The 20,848-nt window shown below is 43.2% G+C and overlaps 2 protein-coding genes across 17 annotated transcripts in view; one reads left to right on the top strand and one right to left on the bottom strand.

Moving 5' to 3' along the window:
* The window catches only part of ZRANB3 (zinc finger RANBP2-type containing 3), a 50,013-nt gene extending 43,968 nt beyond the window's left edge, over positions 1-6,045 (bottom strand). The window contains exon 1 of one of the 3 annotated variants that reach the window (XM_048062766.2): positions 5,937-6,045. Coding sequence is in view for 1 of the 3 variants with exons in the window: in XM_048062765.2 (XP_047918722.1) it covers positions 1,910-1,947 (38 nt within the window). In the remaining 2 variants the exon portion in view is untranslated. Of the gene's footprint in view, positions 1-1,909; positions 2,047-2,112; positions 2,155-5,936 lie in introns of those variants that run through there. The other 2 variants (XM_013186451.3, XM_048062765.2) reach the window with 2 other exon arrangements.
* Positions 6,046-6,765: 720 nt separating this feature from the next.
* R3HDM1 (R3H domain containing 1) overlaps positions 6,766-20,848 on the top strand; it is an 80,246-nt gene continuing 66,163 nt past the window's right edge. For 4 of the 14 annotated variants that reach the window (XM_048062747.2, XM_048062749.2, XM_048062752.2 and 1 more), the window contains exon 1: positions 6,767-6,977. The gene's annotated coding sequence lies outside the window, so the exon portion shown is untranslated. Of the gene's footprint in view, positions 6,978-20,848 lie in introns of all 14 variants that reach the window. The other 10 variants (XM_048062750.2, XM_048062755.2, XM_048062760.2 and 7 more) reach the window with 5 other exon arrangements.

Consider the following 20,848-nt stretch of genomic DNA (forward strand, 5'->3'; position numbering starts at 1 on the left):
AGGAGAAGTTTAGGCTGGACATCAGGAAGAGGTTCTTCACCAAGAGGGTGGTCGCACACTGGAACAGGCTCCCCAGTGAAGCAGTCACTGCACCAAGCCTGTCCGAATTTAAGAAGCAATTGGACTGTGCACTTAGTCACATGGTCTGAACTTTTGGGTAGACCTGTGCGGTGCCAGAAGTTGGACTCGATGATCCTTACGGGTCCCTTCCAACTCGGGATATTCTATGATTCTGTGATTCTACTTTAATACGTAATGTAAATTGAAAGAGCTTGGGATTTTGTTCTGGCACAACTGTACCAACACCTCCATCTTCCAAGGGCCGTTACGTTACTAAAACTGAGAAATCTTTCCATTTGGTGAGGTGGGATGTCCCAAGCCACCAGACCTCCCTGGCATGGTGCGGCGAGACTCTGGCCGTGGTGCTGCACGACCCCACTGGGGATCCAGGAGTGGAACTCACAGACCCACTGCCGTAGCCACCTACCGCTGCTGAGCCAGCCATGTCCTGCCTTGTCCAAAAGCCAAGACTGTCTTAAAATCGATCCAAAGAAAAAGGGAAAAGATCCAAGAAAAAAGGAAAAGGAGGGAGGACTAGAAAGAGCAGCAAAAAGAAGTTATTGGGAATTTGCCTTTCTGTAGCAAAAAAATCTGGTAGTACTGAAGTACTGTGGACAAAAACCTCTGTGAACAGACGTACACAAAAAGGGACCAGATTGTTCTGTAAACCCACTAAACCGTTTCACTGCCCTTGAAAAAATGAGGATTTTGGTGTATCCTGTCACTGGCACCACTGGCCAGACTAATGACATTCAGACTGAAAACGAGTAATTGCTTTTTTGGTTATCTGATGAATTATAGGCATACCTATCAAGAAATACATCACACTTAGAGAGCTGGAAAGAAAATGCTGGTAATACCGGGGAACTTCTGTCCGTACTTTCTTGGGCATCTTTTACCACTTACTTTACAACGACGTGGTGAGTAACCACAGCTGTTTTGATGCGTCGTTCTGCTGGAGAATGGGGGAGGAAACAAGCAAGCACATCTGAATTGGAATTTAAGATTTCAAGCAACACTCAAAGTTGAGGTCTAAGGATTGTATTTACTATTGCTATGGATTTGGTTCTATTTTGTATCAGATTATCTAGCTACCACAGAATCTATTTTTAAGGACCATATTCTTGCTGATTGGTTATCCTTTGTGTAACATATAAAGCATGAAAGACGTGGATGAGAACAATGGTCCAAACTGGAGTCACAGAGCTGTGTGTGCATGGACATATACTCATTTAAGGCCTTCTGTATGGTTATAGTTTCAACAGCTCACCTAACTTAAGGGTCTAGAACACCTGATGTCAATCACCAGCGGCGTACAAGTGATTCACCCAGCAATGAGAACTCCGTGGCAGTTATAGGGAAAGGAAATCTGTGTTTCTTTTGCAAAACAGACATACGGTGTCATCTGTCCTCACACTATTCACTGTGGCTTTTTTCCCATTTTTGCAAGTGGGATCTCTCTCGTATCCTTAAGGAAACGACATTCTTGTACCTTGGGTTCCTGGAACACTGAACAGCGGATAAAAGTGCTACAATCAGTATCAAGGCTCTTCTGTGGATGTCCATTGCTGAACATTGCTTAATGGAGAAGGGCATCCCTCTAGCTTGCTCTAAGCAATGCACTGCACAGACAAGAAGCCGTAAAACTCTGGTAAACACTCATTTCATCTCTCGGTTGAGCAAACAGAAATGTTTCGGCTCTAACTGTTGGGAAATCAATCATAATCACTTCAAGAGTTCTGTTACAGTATTTTCCACAGACTGATTTTTTTTTTCCTTAAAAGTTGATGAATGCGCTTCAAGACTGCTGGCAAAAACAAACACAACATTCCTGTAGTGCCAGCCTTACCCGAGTATGCTGGATGACTGGTGGGCCGACAGACCCATTCAGTGCTCAGCTCTGTGATTCACCACCAAGCAACATCTCTGACTCACTTTCTGTGATGATTTTCCCTTTCTATACAGAAGCAGAGAAAATGAACACTTTCGATCGACTTGCTACACAGCTTGTGGTGAGTGACAATATGAAAATGAAATGTTAACATAACTAACCTCCTGTTGAATTAGATTACGACAAGATTCTTCTTCCGAAACCTTGAATAAAAAATGCAGTTTCATATGTATAAATCTGAATTAGAGAGAGAAAGCACATATAATTCATTGGTATGTAGTAATGCTATTAAAAAATGCTTCTGGATCAGAGTCACTAAATGAGTTAAAACCGACTTTGCAGATCTATCTTAAGTACCAACAGCAACGCAGAAAGCACTAGCTACCAAACATGTACAAGCTTTTCTTTGTTGTTTTTTTTTCCCCTAAGTGAATAATGAAATGAATGGTGAATAATTAAAGGGTAGGTAAATAATTAGAGAAATCCACATGCAGTGAATGCTATTGTAATAACAGCACCGTCCTATAGCTCTAACCCACATTTACAAATTATTGCAATTATTGTTAACATGAACTTGTTAATGATTATACAAAGAATCATATGCTGAAGACTTAAAAATCTCTGCCATGATTTCTGAATAACACCAGCAGTGTTAAGAACCCACATTCAGCCAATACTCATGCCTGTAGTACTATTCTGATATCCCAAGCTGCAGAAGACACTACGAAAGGCATATTGACCCTATGAAAGATTTATGCTGGGCATATAGAAAATAGGAATGAACAATGATGAAACAAGGCAGTGAAACAAATGAATTTCAGCGAATTGACTTTTATTGATCTTTTAAAGTAATAATTAAACCGAAAATCAATGCCTTGTATATAATTACTGCGGTAGTGGTAGTCATTTGTATTTTGTTTTTAGACAGATGCATTATGAATAGCATCATAGTAATTTCATTGAATAATTTAAACAAACCAAAGCCAATTTTTAAGTCAGACAGTGTAGCAGAAACATGGCTGTACACTGAAAGGAAGACGACCAGTTCACGCCTGTTGTTCTACCCATTGCAGATTCAGAAGCTCTAAGAACAGAGAGAAAGGATTAGTGCACACATTTTCTCTAATTGTTATTTTTTCCATTTGCTGGTGTGTCCCTGACACGTTGTAATATGCATCCTGACAACCCTCTCACATTTCTAGATCACGAAGTCTGGAACTTTAGTTTTCTTAGATAAAATAGACCTAAAAGGTTAGATGTGGAGACCAAGCTTTTCACTCAGAGGCTCATCGAGTAAACAGCAGCTACAGAAGCTTCATGACTAACAAATCAAAACCACAAAAACACTAAATGAAAATCCAAGCGTTCCTTCAAGTGTTTTGAAGGAACTCAAGGTTGAAGTGGCTGAATTACTAAAAATAGTAGCTATTCATCAAAAATGGCTTTAGTATCTCACGACTAGGGAGTGGTAAGTGATCACGCTTTTTAAAAACAGTAATAACGCAGATCCATGGAATGACAACATGATTCATTTATAGGGAATAAAGTCATTAAAAATTACGAAATGCAGAACTTGTGAACATCAGGGTAAGTCCTTCTCTACGCGGTGGGTCAACGTATCTTTTGTAAAGGCGAATCTTATCTTTCAAGTCTACTAAAGGCTTTTTTGAAGGGGGGTCTACAAGACTGCACATATAAACTGGTTGATGCAGTTGACTTCAAAATTAACCAGGGAATAAATTTTATTAGCATATTTATACAGTAATGATTTTAAAATGTAATTTTTAAAATGCAAGCAAGCAGTCCCTTTATACGTAAGAGACATGACATTGGCAATATTTCAAAGGAATCTGCTCCAGCATCTACTGAGTTCAATGAATTCATAAATAATTTGGAAAAGTAAGTACTAAGGGAAAAGAGCAGCATAAATACTAATAAAAGAAAAGGAGAGCACACACAAAAAAATCTGGAAAAAAAAAAAATATCTGTCACTGCTGCTGCTGTTTTGCTCTGTACCGCTGGAAGGGTGAGCATCTAAGACCCCAATCGAGATAGCAGCAGGTGTTGGTTTCTTTATCAGAAGGCCGGGTGACTGATGAGAACTTCAAGAACACTGCAGTTTTGTGATAGCTGACTGCTATCATAGAATGGCTCAGGTTGGAAGGGACCTTAAAGATGACCTAGTACCAAACCCCCGTGCCATAGGCAGGGATGCCACCCACTAGATCAGTTTGGCCAAGGCCCCATCCAGCCTGGCCCTGAACACCTCCAGGGATGGGGCATCCACAGCTTCTCTGGGCAGCCTGTGCCAGGGCCTCACCACCCTCTGAGTGAAGAATTTCCTCCTAACGTCTAGTTTAAATCTATCCTCTTCTAGTTTAAGACCATTCCCCCTTGTCCTATCATTACCTACACGAGTACAGAGTCCTCCATCCAGAAAAGACCCCTTTAAGTACTGAAAGGCCACGGTAAGGTTTCCCTGGAGCCTTCTCTTCTCCAGGCTGAACATGCCCAACTCTCTCAGCCTTTCTTCATAGGAGAGGTGCTCCAGCTCTCTGATCATCTTTGCGGCTCTCCTCTGGACTCGCCCTAACAGCCCCACATCTTTCTTGTGCTGGGGGCTCCAGACTTGGACACAGCACTCCAGGAGGGGCCTCACAAGGGCAGAGCAGAGTGGGACAGTCACCTCCCTGACCTGCTGGCCACTCCTCTGTTGATGCAGCCCAGGCTGCAGTTGGCCTTCCGGGCTGCAAATGCGCACTGCTGGCTCATGCTGAGCCTTTCATCCATCAGAACCGCCAAGTCTCTTTCCGCAGGGATGCTCTCAAGGAGCTCTTCTCCCAGTCTGTATTCATGCCTGGGACTGCCCCGACCCACGTGCAGCACCTTGCACTTGGGCTTGTTGATTCCCTCGGGACCCTTGAATGCATGTCATCAGGGCTCATAGACTTGCAGTTGTTGTGCCAGGAGGTCCTGAACTTGTTTTTTACTTACAGTGGGAGGGACTCTGCTCCCTCAGCCCCTGCCTAGAGGACTCGAGTGATGTGGGAAGCCTGACTGCCAGTGAAGACCAAGGCAAAGAAGTTAAGTACCTCTACCTTGTCATCTGTCATTACCAGTTCTTTGACTTCATTTGTCAAAGGCACTACACTCTCCCTAGACTTCCTTTTGCAGCCAATGTACCTGTAGAACCCCTTCTTGTAATTCTTCCCATACCTCGCCACGTTTAGTTCTGTCAGTGCCTTGGCTTTCCTGATCCCATCCCTGCACATCCAGAAAGTGTTTCTGTACTCCTCCGAGGGCACACGGCCCTGTTTCCACCATCTGTGCATTTCCTTCTTTTGCCTAAGTTTGACCAGCAGACCCTTATTCAACCATGCTGGCTTCGTACCGTCCCTGCTTGATTTATTACATATAGGAATAGAGAGCTCTTGTGCCCCAAGGAAAATATCCTCAAAGAGTTGCCAGCAACCCAGGCTGCCTCCAATCTTCACCCCTTTAATGAGCTCTGCAGACTGGTGACAAACCAGGACAAACCTCTGGTAGGTTTGTCTAACACCTGGGCGAGGAGGCTGTCCTCGATGGACTCCAGGAACCTCCTGGAGCCTGCTTGTGGCAGTTCCTCGGAGGCAACCCTTCATTTGTTAACATAGAGGGCAGCTTCACCTCACGCCTCACGGGGGGGCAGCTTCGCCTCACACAGCTTCGGGGGGGGGGCAGCTTCGCCTCACGGGGGGGCAGCTTCGCCTCACGGGGGGGCAGCTTCGCCTCACGGAGCACCCCCGGCCGCCCTCATCTGCTCGGGCAGCCCGTCAGGAAACACCACACAAAGCGCAAACCGCCCCGAACCGCCTGGATAAGGCACTTTAGGGGCGCTACGAGCCAAACCCGGCCCGAGAGCAGGGCGGGACCCCTGAGGGGGCTCAGCCCCCGCTCACGATCGGGCCCCACCACAGCGCCCCCGCCCCTCCCCCCCTCCACTCACGGGCTCCTCGCGCCCTTCGCGCGCTCCCAGCTCAAACCGCCGCCGGCCGGAGGTGACGCGAGCCGGGAGCGCGCACGCTCCGCAAAGGGCGGGAGGGGCGGGGTGAGGGACTACATCTCCCAGCATGCCTTTGCGGGGCCGCTGCGGCTCGCGGAAGGCTGCGGAAACGGGGAGGGGCTATCGCCGCCCGGGATGCGGGAGAGAGGGGGAGGGCGCTGCGCTGCCGGTCTCCGCGCCTGAGCGAGGTTCCTGGTGGTGGTCGCGGCTGTCCGTCAAAGCGGCGGCGCCCGCTGATTGGCCGCCGTCTTCTGGGCGAGCTCGCGCCCGCCTCAGCGCTGAGCAGCGCCGCTGTCCGGCGGCTCGGGAGGCGGGCGCGGCGCCGCTGATTGGCCAGCGGGCCCGTTACTCAAAGACGTCCGGCGCGGCCATTGGGCGGCGCTCAGGCGGGGGGGCGGGCCTTTCTCCCCGCCGCGGCAGCAGGAGGAACCCAGGCGGCTGGCGGGGCTGGCGATGGCGTTAAGCGCCCCTCGTGCGTGAGCCCGCTGCCGCCGCGGGGAGCACCCCGCTGAGGGAGGGCACCCGCCGCGGTAAGCGGCCCGCCGAGGGAGGGGGGCTCCCTGAGGGGGGGAGGGGGCTCCCCCGCGGGCCGAGTGGTCGCGGCCGGGCCGCGCGCGCGCTGCGCTGAGGGGAAGGGAAAAGAGCGGGGGCGGGGGGGGGGGGGGGGGGGGGGAGCGGACGCGCCCACGTTGCGGGGGCGGGGGGGGGGGGAGCGCGGCCGTTGGGGCGGGCGGGGGAGGGGCGCGGCCGTTGGGGCGGGCTGCGCGCACCTGCCCGCCGCCCTCACGGCCGGGGGGCGCCTGAGGGAGGGAGCGGGGGGCGGCCTTGGGGGTGCCGCTTGTGCGCGGGGGGTGCTGAGGGGAGGCAGAGTGCCTCAGCCCGCTCTGAGTAACGCTTTAATTCGGGGTTGCAGCGCCGGAGAGTGGTTTCGCTTCGTACGGGAAGGAGAGGAGAACATGAGGGGAGCGCGGCGCTGAGGCTGAGGTGAATTGAGGCGGTTTCGTGCCCGGGGCTGAGGCTGCGGTGAGGGGCGCTCTGAGGTGTGCCTGAGGTGCCCTCGGGCGCCGCTCGCCTCGTGGTCCCTGCGGACAGCCGGAGGAGGAAGGTGGTGGGGAGTCAGTGCGGGAGGGGGCATGGGTGCTGCCCCCGGGGGCCTGCTGGGCAGCGCGGTCTGCAGAAGCGCGGTGGCTTTTGGGTGGCTTCGTTGGCTTTTAATAATCGTGCCCTTCTTCCAACAGCCTGATGTGACAGAGATCTGACCCTAACGCGGCTAAGGGATATAGCTTTTTGTTCTTTTTTATTTACTTTCTACAAAGTATTTGGGATTAGCCGTTTTTTGCCATGAGGCATCAGCTCGCAATCTGCAACGGGATTGCTCTCCGCCTCGACTTCTACGCTGCGCTGCATGTCACACATGTTTCTTGCCTGAATGCTAAGCAGAGGGCATGATGACGGCAGTCTCACAGTGCGGTATTTTTCATTTTTCATAAACGTTGGGTTAGAAATGCGTCTTTACTGTGGAAGTGAAAGCAACAAAAATAAAATAGTGAAATTAAATTATTTTTCAGGAGGTTTTATTCAGACAATTTGCCGCTCAGGAGAAGGAAACAGCACTGGAAACGTGTTTTCTTTGACAGTCTTGCTTTTGTTACAAGTGATAATGTTATCGCCTCAAGGCTGATTTAAAAGAAAGGGTATTATCATTTTTTTAAACAATAAATACGGTGGTCTCCAGGGTTTGAGTATTTTGTAGGAAATCTGCAATTCCTGCTTTGTACTCTGTAAATTTAAAAAAAAAAAAAAAAGCCCGAGTGATAAAGATAACATAAAGACTTCTTGTGCCTTAAACATTGGAAGCTCAAGAATGTAGTAAGAATGTAGCACTTGCAACTGCATTACTCACTGCTACTTTTTATTTTACAAAGCTGTAAATTGCTATAAAGATCAACTGCAGCTTTTCTCCTGAACAAAAACGGGTATGGCTAAATGTCAGTAATTCTGAGGGGTGTGCAGTGTGCCGGGTTGGTTTGTTAAGGGTTTTCCAGCTTTGGGAGAAGTGAATTACTTGAATCTGTTGATGTGGTTCTGTGATTTTTTTGTATTTCTGTATACGTGCACACACATGACAGGAATTAATCATATTTCTTGTCTGAAACATAATTCTGTCGTATGCTTTTTTCTTCCTTCTGTCAAGTTGTATTAAGTTTTCATTGCTTATGTTTCAGTATAGATGCCGTACAGAAGTCTTTATTACTACCTGCTTAAAATCTGTTTGTAACCGCTTCAAACTAACTGGACGTTGTAGGTGAACTGCGTTAGGTATAGCGCTGGATAGAAAACATAAATATTGTGTGTGTTTGGTGTGTAATTGAGTTGAAGGGTGCCATCAGTTTAGCCAGTAGCACAGGTTAACTTAAGTTCATATGTCCTTGTATCACCACTTTCAGATATTTACTTCTCCCCAGGGTGAGTTTGACGAAGAAACGTAGTGCCACATCCCCTAAAATAAGATAATACGTGTCAACTTTCAAGGCGCTGTATTTTAGGCTTTTAAAAGTACTTGATAGAATTGCATTTTTTTGTCTCTTTGGGGTATGTGGGACTTCTTATGGGGTGTCCCGAAGGGGTGAGCCATATAAACTCGTCAAGCCATATAAACTTTGGCTGCAGCGCAGCATAGATTCAATTTTTAAAAACCTTTGAACATATTGACAGCATCACTCAGTTTTGATGAGCCACGTACCTCTGTGCTGTAACCTCACTAGCAAAAAATATTAGCACCTTTGGATATGCTGATTTGTTTTAGCCTGTAAACAAACTGGCTGTAAAGTGTGTGGATTTAATGCATTAAAAAACAAATTACTGTAAAGTGCACGGATTCTGGAATTTTCCAGTAAGTTCTAATTCTTCTTACAGTTTGGAGCTAAGCAATAGCTAGTAAATACAAAATATTATAATCATTGGGTGTGATGTCTAATGAGTTTTCACAGGAGTAGTGAGTATTCTGTGACCCTGGCACCGTTTGCCGCGAGTGCTGCAGAAATGTTTGGGTTTGGGAGCCCGGTGAAGCTTTCAGTGGCAGTTTTCCCACGTACATTCCACATCGTAGTGGTTAGATAGGAATGACCCAGGGGCTTTTGTTAAACGGTGCGTTCCAAATTGAGCCTCTTAATAATGGGAAGATGAGTTGTTTGGCTCCGCAGGACCTGCATAATGAGGTCACTCACACTATTTTTATTTTTATAGGAAAGAAGAATCTGCAAATGCCTTAATGTGGTGCTTGTTGTCGATCATAGGTAGCATCTATGCAAGCCCGTCGAAGTATGTTTTATGAAATCCTTTGCTGCCTTTACTTTCAGGTGGCGGATTGATAGCAATGTTAGGAGATTTCCTGAGAGCTCTATTTCTAGGAGATCATAAATCAGCAACAGATTCTGGTTTAATATTGTTGGAAAATTTGGACTTTCAGCCTACCTATAATCTTAATATGATTTTAAAACTTTTTGAGGGAGTCATTCCGAGGAAATAATGTCTGAAACCAAATTTATGGGAGCGCAGCAGCTTTAATTACAGGAGAGCCTCCACTGCCATTCCTGTGCATAAGTTGATCTCCATCAGCTTAATGCAGGTATTATGAGACTGCAACACATTGTGATACGAGCTGTTCTCCAATACAGAAAATTTAAGTTTCCGAGCATATTATATTGGGTTGTTGTATGCCTGTGTCCAGACTGATGAAGCAAACTGTAGGTTTGAGGAGCATGGCTGTGGATGCTCATTCAAAGGCTTCTTTTCCATTCTTGGTCATTGATCTCAGGAAGAGAATAGGGCATTTTCTCTCTGCAGCTATTGCTTTCTGCATAAACATCTGTACACTAAATTGTTCATCTTTGTTCACCTGCTGCTAAGGTTTTGTGTTTCTATCCTTTCCCTAACACCAATTTTTAATATTTTTTAATCTATAATTAAAATATTTGTCTCTAAAAGGCACAAACGTGGAAGCTGTCATAGTTGGGTTTGGCCCAGCTTACCATTCTTAGCGAAAATCCAGAGTTGAATTTCAGATTTTTCTGAAAAGTGATTTGTATGATCAGCTAGCAGTTAAAATACCACACTTACTTTGAAGAAGTACATTTTCTGCTAAGTGAAGCCTAATAGTTTTTGACTTCACACTAACAGAAATCTTAACACTTTTTACTTCATATTACAGTAGAGCAGGATATAAACAGATTTATTCCTTGCACGTATCTGCCTGTATGGAAGAGGCTGTCATATTGACATGTCCTTAGCTTTTCGTTGACACCCTCTGTCACCCGCTCTGATCTGTTAGCTGAGCTGTTATTGGGAGCAGTTTCTGAACATTTCACTTTAGACTGTGTAGGATGTAGGTCTGTTTTTTTCCTATCTAATTGAAACATGTCTAGGGAAGCTCACAGGAACAGTTTAGCTGGCAGATGGAAGAAATGGTGACTTGAAGTGAGATCAGTGACTTCTTTCCCGGGTGCAGCTGAATCTAGAAATCTGAATCTAGGCTGTTGGTGTGCAGCTGGTGAGGGAAGTTTAAGCTACCTCAAGTGCTTTTGCCAACAGCAGATTGAGGAGCGTTCCCAGAGCCCTTTTAGATGGCAGAGCTTTGGGCCTGAAAGCCTCCTGCTGGCAGTGAGTAGCTGGGAGCAGTTGCATCATTGACCAGCGTGCTGGATCCACACAAATTTCCATTTGTTTTCGTATTCTAAGAGAGCTCAGAAGAATTTGGTATGTTATTGTGGTGATATAGTAGGAATTTTGAGAGGCTTTGGACAATTATTGACCCTTATAATTTAGGCTTTGATCAAACATCCAGTTTTTGCACCCAGATTATGTAGTAGAGAAATTAATAAATCAGTTCATGGGGATTTCTTGTCTGTGTCCTCAAGGAGTGACATGGAGGGTCTCAACAGAAGGCACAGTGAAAAGCCTGTTTTCCTTTAAAGCACTGTAAATCCCTCTGTCACTTGGATGACGAGAGAGACTCCAGGTTTGGTGTACTCTGTAGGTGTTTAAAGAGTAAAACTTGCTGCACGGATTATATTATTTTGTTTCATCATCTACTGAATCTTCTCCGTAACTTTAAAGCACAAATCAAATCCTTGCTAATTTCTACCTTCCCTTAAAACTAGCTTTGTTGCTTAGTGCAGCTACCTGGGACTGTAGTACCTGGACTCAAAACAGATCTTGGTTGTGTTTTAGAGTTGGTGCATCCTTATCTGTTTTACTCTTGGGAAGCCAGACTATTCCCAAGCATCTTGCCTAAGGACTTGCCTTCTGACCAAGGAAAGCTGACTAATTTTTTTAGTGCTAAAAACTGTTGCATTCAGTTCAGTGGAAGAAACTGGTAAAATGGCTAATTAGATACAGGTAGTATCTGCTGATAGTAGTTCTGTTGTTAGAAGTGGCAGTAATGAGACTTTATTTTTTTTTACTTGTACTGAAGATTGCAAGTGATTAGTCCTCTAGTTAGGTGTTGTGTGGCTTTTTAAGCACATCAGAAAAATCTTTACTGTATTTCCATTGCAAATAATGCCTGAAAAGGATTCTAAGCACGTGTTTCATTGCACATTACATTATTTTCATGGAAATTTAAACTTCTCTTTCAAGGGTGTAAAGCTGTACCAGAAGCCAGTACTGTTACTGCTCTGAGGTGTCGTCCTTGTGGTGTGGGTCGGGATGAGGAAGAGGACATGCAAAGCTATTCAGTGACTTCATGGAGGCAGCCATAGGAATGCTAATGCTTTCTGGCTAGACTCATGGTTATGAAATGAATATGAATCTTTCAGCACCTAAACTTTGGTGTTACTTTATAAAAATACTAGGAATCTGACCCGAATGCTTTGTGTAATAAGACTACACGGGTCCTGTTTTCCGTCTCTTCAGAGAACGGCAACCAGAACAGATCATTTGTATTTACATGGACTTTCTTGTTGCTTAGAGAAACAGCTGAGTCCAGACTGAGCTTAGCTAGTAATGATTTAAATGCACCAGAGCCTTTCTCCGGCATCATAAATAAGACCATGTATTGACTAAGATTTCTGAGCTCTGAAGGGTTCTTTTAGACTAAATTCTTAAGCAGTACTATGAACAGAATAAATGATGGTACTGGGATAATCCAGTTATTGCAATGTGCGATGCTCCAGTGGTAGGTTGTTCATTTAGTTGTGATGACATCCCAGTAGCTTCAGCCTAATCTACTACTGTAGAGTTTAATTTGCAAAGCACAAAGAGCAGTAGCCTTGAGTAAGACTTGTATATCAAAACAGTAATGAATGCTGTCAAAGCTCAGAGTACAAATGGCTTTCTTTTTTTTTCCCCTGGCTCTTTCTGTTAAAATGTTGGACAATTTCAGAATGGATTCGTGCTTCTATCTTCGTTGGTCCATAGCGGTGTGAAGGCTTAAAACTAATGTGTTCCATGAAGATCAAGAAATTGAAATGTCTCGGTATCTCTCTTGTCCTGCCTTCCAACGTAAAGTGAAATATATAGGCCAATTTTAAGCAGGAAACAGTTTAACCCGTTTCTAACTTAAGGAATAATTGGGGATGGGCAACCATGAAAAGATCATTTCAGATGGTACGTGAATTCAGACATGTTTTAGATCAATGCTAAGTTCCAAAATGTTGCTTGGTTAAGATCAGGGTGAGCTGACGGGGTTCTCAGTTGCCCAGTGCACTCCTAAATGCCTCGTCTCCCTGTGCTGCTTGGAAGGGCAGCGCTGTCTCCTGCAGATATGCCCTGGCTGCCCACAATCCATGGCTGTATCTGGGTGGCTGATGATCTCTTGATGGAGCAAGAAAGTCTTCGAGCATGACACGAACAGGCATTCAGCCTCAGTACTGCTCATAACTTGCTGCCTTCAGGACACTTGGGTTTGCATAATCTTCTGTAGCTGTGTTTTACTCACGCCTACATGTGCTGCAAGTACATGGTTGTGATTGCACTGATCCTAAAACTTTGAAACTCAGTTTGAATTTAAGCTTTTATGTAGTATACATAGGTTGAGCACAGTCATGGCTACTGTAAGGAGGCTGGATTCCCTCAGATGTTTGCTGTTCAAAGATAAACTTCCATAGAAAATGTTGGAGGGCGTAAAATTGATTATTAAACTGTTCTTTGAAATTTTTAAAAATAAAAGATCAAAAAATGTATTCAGCAGGTAACTAGGATTCCTTCACAAGTAAGTAGATGTTCTCCAGCTTCTTTTAATTTGAAGGAAAAAAATCTTGCTGACCCTAAAAAGACTTCTTACCAGGCTAACTGAAGGTCAAGTTGGACAAACAACTTTCCGTTGGTTCCCAGTGAATCTAGGCTATTCATGTGCTTGGGTGTTAAATAGCACTAATTATCAGTGAAATAATGGAAAGTTTGTGGGCAGGTGTGAAACTTAATGCACTCTGCGCTGTGTGAGTGTGTCTGAAAATTGAAAGGGGTGACTCTGGGGGTCACTGTGCCTGCTCCATGTTGTTGCAGAAAATAATCCATTCACAACTGTCTCAAACTTTAGCATTAACTGGATTGCTAGCTGTCTGCATTCCTGATGGAAAACAAGTATAAAATCTTACTTCGTAATGTCTTCTGGCCTCCAGTGTGGATGGCTGTGGCACATTCGTAGGCACGTGGTTGTTTGGTGACGTTTTCCTTTAGCTTACGCAGCTCTTCTGCCAACCTGTTGTCTTCTGCAGCCACACGTGCCACCTCATAGACTAATTGCTGTTCAATCTGGGTTTTGACAAACTAAACGATCTTTTTCAGTCTCTTCTTTGATATGAAAAACAACACTGCATTCTAAAAATCACTTTTTACCAGTGCAAATAACATCTTTCTGTGTAAGGTCTCACCAGGGCTTGCTTAGGATGACATTTCTGCTCCTCTGGCTTGTCTGAGTATACCTCGAATGGTGCATGTTAGGGCACTGCCCTTTTTCATGGCTACGTTGCCTTTTGTAGCTGTTTCTGTACTCACAGAATCACTACTCATTTAACGACTGGTTAGCTGTTTATCTTCCATCTTTTTCTAGCAGATGACTTCTTGGTTTGAGAACTTCTCTCATTAAAGGATGCAGTAAGTCCATACTGCTATTAGTGTCTTCAAGATCATGTTTTTGTCTCTGCTGGTGGCATTTCCCATGTTTGTGATCCAGAGATGTTGGCATTTCAGCTCATGCATTAGGCCTGAAATGAAACAAAGCTGGTCTCAGTCTCATGAAACCCCACTGCTAACCCCCTTGCCAGTTTTCCCCCTCTTTTAGTCTACTGCTTGGTATAATACCTTTTGTTAGTGAGCCTTCTGATTACCTAAAATTATTTGTATTAATGTGCATTGTCTCTGCTTTATCTGTTCCCTGTATTTATCTAAATATCTACCTATTTTCTCTATACTGCATATAATTCAAATGGATTACGCCTACCTTATTTTTCCTAAGAAATATTCCCTTATTAATTTGAGCTGTTTGGCACAATCTGTTGCACATGTTCTTCTCTAAACGCCGTTTCCACTGATCTTGCTGCCTTTGATTCATACTTCCCTTTAAAATTCATCGAAAAGCCAAGTATACAGTTATTTTTTTCCTTATGTTTAGTTCTCTGCTTGTCATTTGAACATCAAATGATACTGTCATGTATTTTGTACTGCTGCAAAAAATCTGCTTTGGGACTTCTGATCTCAGAAGAGAGACGGTTCTAATTTTCTGTAGTCATTGGGTATGCTGTCTTCAGCACTTACATTGTGAATCTTATTTTTACTTTGAATGTAGTCTTTCAACTTCAATTTCAGATGTGCTGTAGTGGTTTTCTCCTGTTCTGCTCTTGTTCTTCTATTTATATGGATAATGAACCTTTTGTAAGCAAGTTCTGACTCAGGCCGGTAACTCATGTTTCTGACTTTGAAGAGTTGCTTTTTGTTGGTCAGTCTGTTGTTTATTTGTTTTTTTCTGTTAAATTTTTCTCTTCCCCTGCATTTATTCATGCAGCTAAATTTGCAGTTCTTCCTTTTAAAGGGCTCCCCGCCTTCTCAGCTCCTTCTCCCTTTGCCCTGGGGAATCTGTAATGAGGATAGTTGCATAGGTATCTTAAAGAAGAATAGTCAAGTAAGCTACATATGTACCTTAAAAAAAAAGCACATAAAATTAGTCAAGATTTTTCATATATATTATTTTAACTGGTATATCTATATAAAGAAACGATGCCTCAAGGCCAGGCTGATTATCCTCAATCCCTGGATTGTTGCAGCCTGAGGCTGTAACCAAGTCCCTGCCCTGAACTGCCTGTAAAGGTGAAGCCTTTTGGTCAGAGAAATGAGGGCTTCTAATAGTTCCTGATAGCTTCTCTATTAATTCGTAATAATACTTCTTTGCTTGAATATTCTGTAGAGATGGCTAAGATTGATGTATTCATCAATGAAGCAGTGGTGAAGTTGCTGTCTGTTTAAAGCCCCTCCTTTCCTCATCTCACCTTTGGTGTCACAGAGGGTGTCTGTAGCAGTAACCTTCTGGTCTGCTCCCCTTTCCTCAGTGTTAGGGAATGTATAAACACCCTAAAAATGTGAAAATTGCCTTTCCAGCAAATTTTTCTTTCCTGTCATTTTAAGCTTTGACAACCTTTCTGCCCCCAGTTACTGTGTGTATGCAGGTGTTTAGCTAGGGGAAGGGGTGTTTGGTATTTGGGTGCTGAGGTGAGTGTTTTTTTCTGTCACGTTTACTTGGTCATCTGATCTTTGTGGTATTTTTGAAGAAAATAAAGGTGATTTTTTTTGTCTTGCTCATGCATTTTTACTTGTCTCTAAACTAGTTTTCCAGACATTTTTCAAATAAATTCACTAAATTCTTATGCACTGTATTAGTTTCTCGTCTAAACATTAAACAGTAAGAATTTGAGATGCTTCTGAGTGTAGATTTATTGGTGGCAGCCTTTGTCCTATATTCACGCTTTTATAGCATGTTGGAATTTTCTTTTGAAACCCTCATTGTGTCTGCTCTTATTCCATTCCTTCTAAAGAAAGTGATGCTTATGCGGTGTTTGACCCCAGTAAATTTCTTTAACATGTAGCTTTTTGTTTCACTGATTACACCCTGAAAGAGGAGGATATGCCATCACCAAAAAAAAAAAATACTTAGTACAAAAGTTAGCAACCCTTTCTTGAATGAGCCCTCTACTTATTAACGAAATGAGATCCCTTTCAAAGGTAGGAGTAACAAGATGGCGGAAAGCGATGTTCTGTGTTTGTTCTCAGTCGGGGAAAGGAGGAGTTGGCTCCCCATCTCCCTGTGCTTGGGCCTGAGCAATTAGGCTGCTCTCCTGATGATATGCTTTCAAAAGTGTTCATTAAGAAGCAGCAGGATGCTGATTTTACTCTACTTTTCTGTGTCACCAGGATTTTCAGTTTAGCAATAGAAAATCATGCTTAAGCAGCTGTTGGATCAGGCCATCGTATTGGTGAGGCAGTTGTCTTCTGTTCTCCCTCTGACGAGAAAGTTGAACAAAGGAATTCCCAAGATTAAACTGCAATGCAGGGCGCTGCTGGACGCTGGATCGTAAACCCATTTAGACTGAAGCTTCTGCAGAGACCAGTAGCTCGCTTACAAACAATTCAGGAGGACTAACTATAAGAATCAGATAATTTAACTTTCTGTGAGTTAAACTGTCTCCACTGAATGTTAAATATCTCCACTACTTCTTGAGTTGTGGATTCTGCAGAAGAAGGATGGTTTTAGCTATAGTTCAGTTCAAGAAGCTTTGCTGGCATGGAAGCTTTGTTGATGAGACTTGACCAGATGTATACTCCTTGTTGGGAGATTTCACTGAATGAACTTCTGTTTAAAAACTATTTGTAGCTGTCTACGGAGTACTCAGGTCTATGGGGCTGACAAACGTGATATGGCAATTTTAGGGGGAGTCAGTTCTAGGGCTTGACCTGCAATTAATGCACATTAATTGAAAATCTGCTGAACTGAAATGATTGCATTTAGTAATAGGGATGCTTCATGAAGAATGGAGTTCTCAATTCATCAAAATGATATCAAATAATTTTATCTACCTTGTACTGTGTTTTTGCAACGTGTTTTGATTGTCAGCTTTGTAAAACAGCTTTGTAGTTTGTAGTTACAAACATTAAAGTACATTCATTTTATAGCATATGAATTTATATCTCAATGCATAAACCATGTTAATCTCCAGAATTTGGGAATATTGCTTAAAATAACCACAATTTTTATTTTATTAGTGTTTAAAATGGACATCTGAGATCTGTGACAAAAAGCCCCCAAAGGTAGGTAGAGCAGATTTTTATTTGCCTGTCTCCTTATGGTCAACTCGCAGGGAGCATCAGCTCAGTTCTATAAAAAATTAAAAATATTTACCTTTGGGTATATTGAGCAAAAGAATGGTTGTGGCTGGCCATGGGCAGGTGCTCAGCTCATTGCTAGCCAGTTAATCAGAGACTTTGCTGGCAAACCAAAGGAAGGAAAGTAAATTTGTGCTGAAGCTCTGGTAGCACGTTGTTACCAGAGTTGAATAAAGGTTTTAAAGCAACAAAATCTTGCGGAGTCTTGCTGCCATCGCTTTTGGAGATCAACAGCAGACTATCTCCAGGATCTGCATAAAGCTTCCCCCGCCACAGCAGGGATTTTTCCACAAACGAAATGCTGTGTGTGTGTGTGCACGATGGATAAAGTACAGCCAGTTCTTCTCAAATGTGGGCCTTAGATCCTAATTGCTTAGTTTGTCCTGTCCTTCTGGAATTAATGTTGAATCAGTACAAGGATAATCTGAGACTGAACATTGGGTTTATCTCGGGCTTAGGAAACTCTTCTTCTAGATCGTTCATCAGATAGCTCAGGATTTTATGCGAAATTACTGCTAGTGTCTCTTTATGCGGGAGCCACGAGCCTCTTTTGTTCAGCCTAGTGATCTTGCCTTACATATCATGTTCAGCGATAAAGAGATGCGTGTTTGGAACTCGAATAAATATTATAGACAGGATATATAGTATTTCCATTTGTAGTGATGGAATAAGGCTATTGCTTTTATAAATCTCACTATTCAGGAGCACGTATGAATAATTCAGTCGGGAGCCTAAGATCTTCCTATATTGCAACCTGCTCATTATTCGGGATTTCTCGTTACAGTCTGCTGTTGCCTTAGCAACATTCTGAAAATTAGGATTGCATCTCTGAAAAAGCTTTTGTTTATCTAGCCCAGCCCGCTCTCTGCTCTGTAATATTGCAGAATGCATCTCAAGTGGATACTCTAGGTTCCAGCCCTCGTTGTTTAAAAAATAATGATCTCCTCCTAGGTGGCATTAATTGAAGATTGTTCTCCTTTTTTTAAATATTCATAGATATTAAATATGCTGATTTACCTTAAAAGTCCCTTTAGTGGCTGGTAATGTCCTTCCATTATGTCGTTTGAGTAGAGATGCTTTACTATAGGGATGTGCGAGAAAGTGAAAATCCCCTGTTGACTCTGGTCGTTCTTCTCAGGGCTATTCCCTCCGTTTCCACTCTCCCTGTTGCCTTTTACATGAGAAGTCAGAGCTGCTTTAGCTTTGAGTGCTTTGGGATTTAAAAAGGCCTTTCCTTTTGCTCACGAAGTTAACATTAGACAGATTTGCGGAGGGGGGAGGATGTTAACAAAGTCCAAGGAAGTGTTAATGCTGCAGCTAACAGAAGCCTCTCTCAACTTGAGCTCTTGCTGTTACAAGTTGAACATGTTTCTCTCACAAGATGTACCAACACCATTTACTTCTGGAACAAAATGAAGGGCTGGAGCTGATATTCTGGACCTTTTTCTTTTTGGAAGGGAGAAAAAGAAATTGAAAAACAGTATTAAAAATATCCAGCTTCTCAAACGCTCTCCCCTGTCACTAAAGAGAAAAGCCCCCGCAGTCTTTTCCCCAGGCCCCCTTCTATATGTGGTTCAGATCCTCATTCCCAGTTGTGTTGTCACTTGGTTCAGCCCTACAGCTGCTCGTTCCTTTCTGTCGGTGTGGAGGGAGCACGAACCTGCCCCGAAGGGTGCCGGTCGCTCTTGGTTTTCCTGACCTGTTGATCTTCAGGTATGAATAATAAAGAGGGCTCTACTGAATTGGCAAACTGTAGTCAAACCGCACTTTAGAAAATTACTTATTTGTCTGGATAAATCAGGTCTCCCTTGGTTTAAGCTAATACATTCCTTAGCTTTTTACCTCTGAAATACTTGAAGCTTGGGACTGATGAGAGAAGTTGCTCTTCCTGATCTCAGTTGAAGCCTCCCCCTTTCCAGGCTTTCCTAGCGTTAGGCACCTGGCAGTTGAAGGCCGGCTCCTGCTCATAGTTGTTTGGGATTCTTTGGGGTGATAACCCAGCAATTTGAAGTCAGCTTCCCAAACAGGGGCTTTTACAAATATGAGAGAAAGTATATTGCTTGGGTTTTTGTTGTCTTGGGAGTGAATGTTGTTATTTGGGAACTTCTATTTCAACTGTCCCTTTGTAGAAGATAACAGTGGTTTAGGAGAAAACAGCTTCCTACAGGTCCCTATTCTCACTTTTTTTGCCTTCACAAACCTGCTGGTCAGTGTATCTTTTTGCTGGAATAGACAAAAACTTAGTTTTATTGGTAGCTTTATAATGTTTTTACCAAAAAATGTTGGTTTCTCTCCCCCACACTCACCCTTCCCTCAGTATTTCCCCACCACCACCTAGCCTGATGTGAATTGCTCCTTGTTTTTGAACAGCGTGGCCTCACGTACCTTATGGATACCAGGTTTTGTTTTGAAAAAAAATGGTGGGAGTAAAATGGAAAACTATATCCAGAGTGACAACACTAGTGTTGTGGTTTTTTTTTTTTTTTTTCTGAGGGTTAATACGTAAAAAGTTTTTAAACCTACATTATCATCTGGAACCTTCCTATGTCTGACCCACTCTGTCAGTTCACTTACCCAGTCGCTTATGGGGAAGCTCAGGCAAAAATTATCAGAGATGTTACTTTTTGTTACAGACTGTTGTTTTTTTCATTACAAAAAATAACGTGAACATCATGTGCCTGAGAGGCTATTACAGCGTATTGGTTTTGCTTTTGGCACTTAGAATGACCTTAAACCCCAAACAGCAAGTGAGAAGTAGCTTAACTTTTTGCTCAGCTAACGCCTGACCATTTGGATGAAAACATCTAGAAGCACAATATTTAAACAAGCCTGAACTTTAAATTTCTCCTTAACTGTAGTTTATATCAAGATATGAATGCACAACTAGACATAGCATGTTCATTAGGCTTGCACCAATTTACCATCTTCAGTCTAAATTTGCAAATGATTTTTTTTAACTTTTTTTTATCACCAGTGCAATAGGTTAGATGGTTTGTGGAGAAAATGTGAAGGTCTTGAAAGGGCTATAGCCTTTTTTAGTAATAAGAGGATGAGAATGTTCAGTAATAGGAACAGCTGGGGGTGGAAGGACAGATTACAGCGATAAAACCTGTATCTGACAGAACTAAGTAACTGATCTTTAGTGTAACCGATTTTGTGATGTATTCTCTCCTTTGTTTAGCATGAGGCATTTTTCAGTTGTTTGCTTAAACTGCAGAAATTATACTTGATTTAATTTATTAAGCAGCAATTTTTTCTCTAGATCTCAAAAGTCAGTCTGTGGTTGAATGTTATATGGGTGTTTTTCTTCCAGGTTATGGAAACAGGCTAGAGCTTCAACGGGTAGGTCTTTCTTTTCCCCTTTTTGTACAGCACAACTATCCAGGTCTCAGAAAGAGAAAATGATGGCCTTTTAAATATGTTCCAGTGTGCCTTTTAGAGAATAATAATAATAAAAAAAAGTATTTTTTGGGTGCTTTTTTTCT

This window comes from Anser cygnoides, chromosome 6, assembly GCF_040182565.1.
Source record: "Anser cygnoides isolate HZ-2024a breed goose chromosome 6, Taihu_goose_T2T_genome, whole genome shotgun sequence".
NCBI lineage: Eukaryota > Metazoa > Chordata > Aves > Anseriformes > Anatidae > Anser > Anser cygnoides.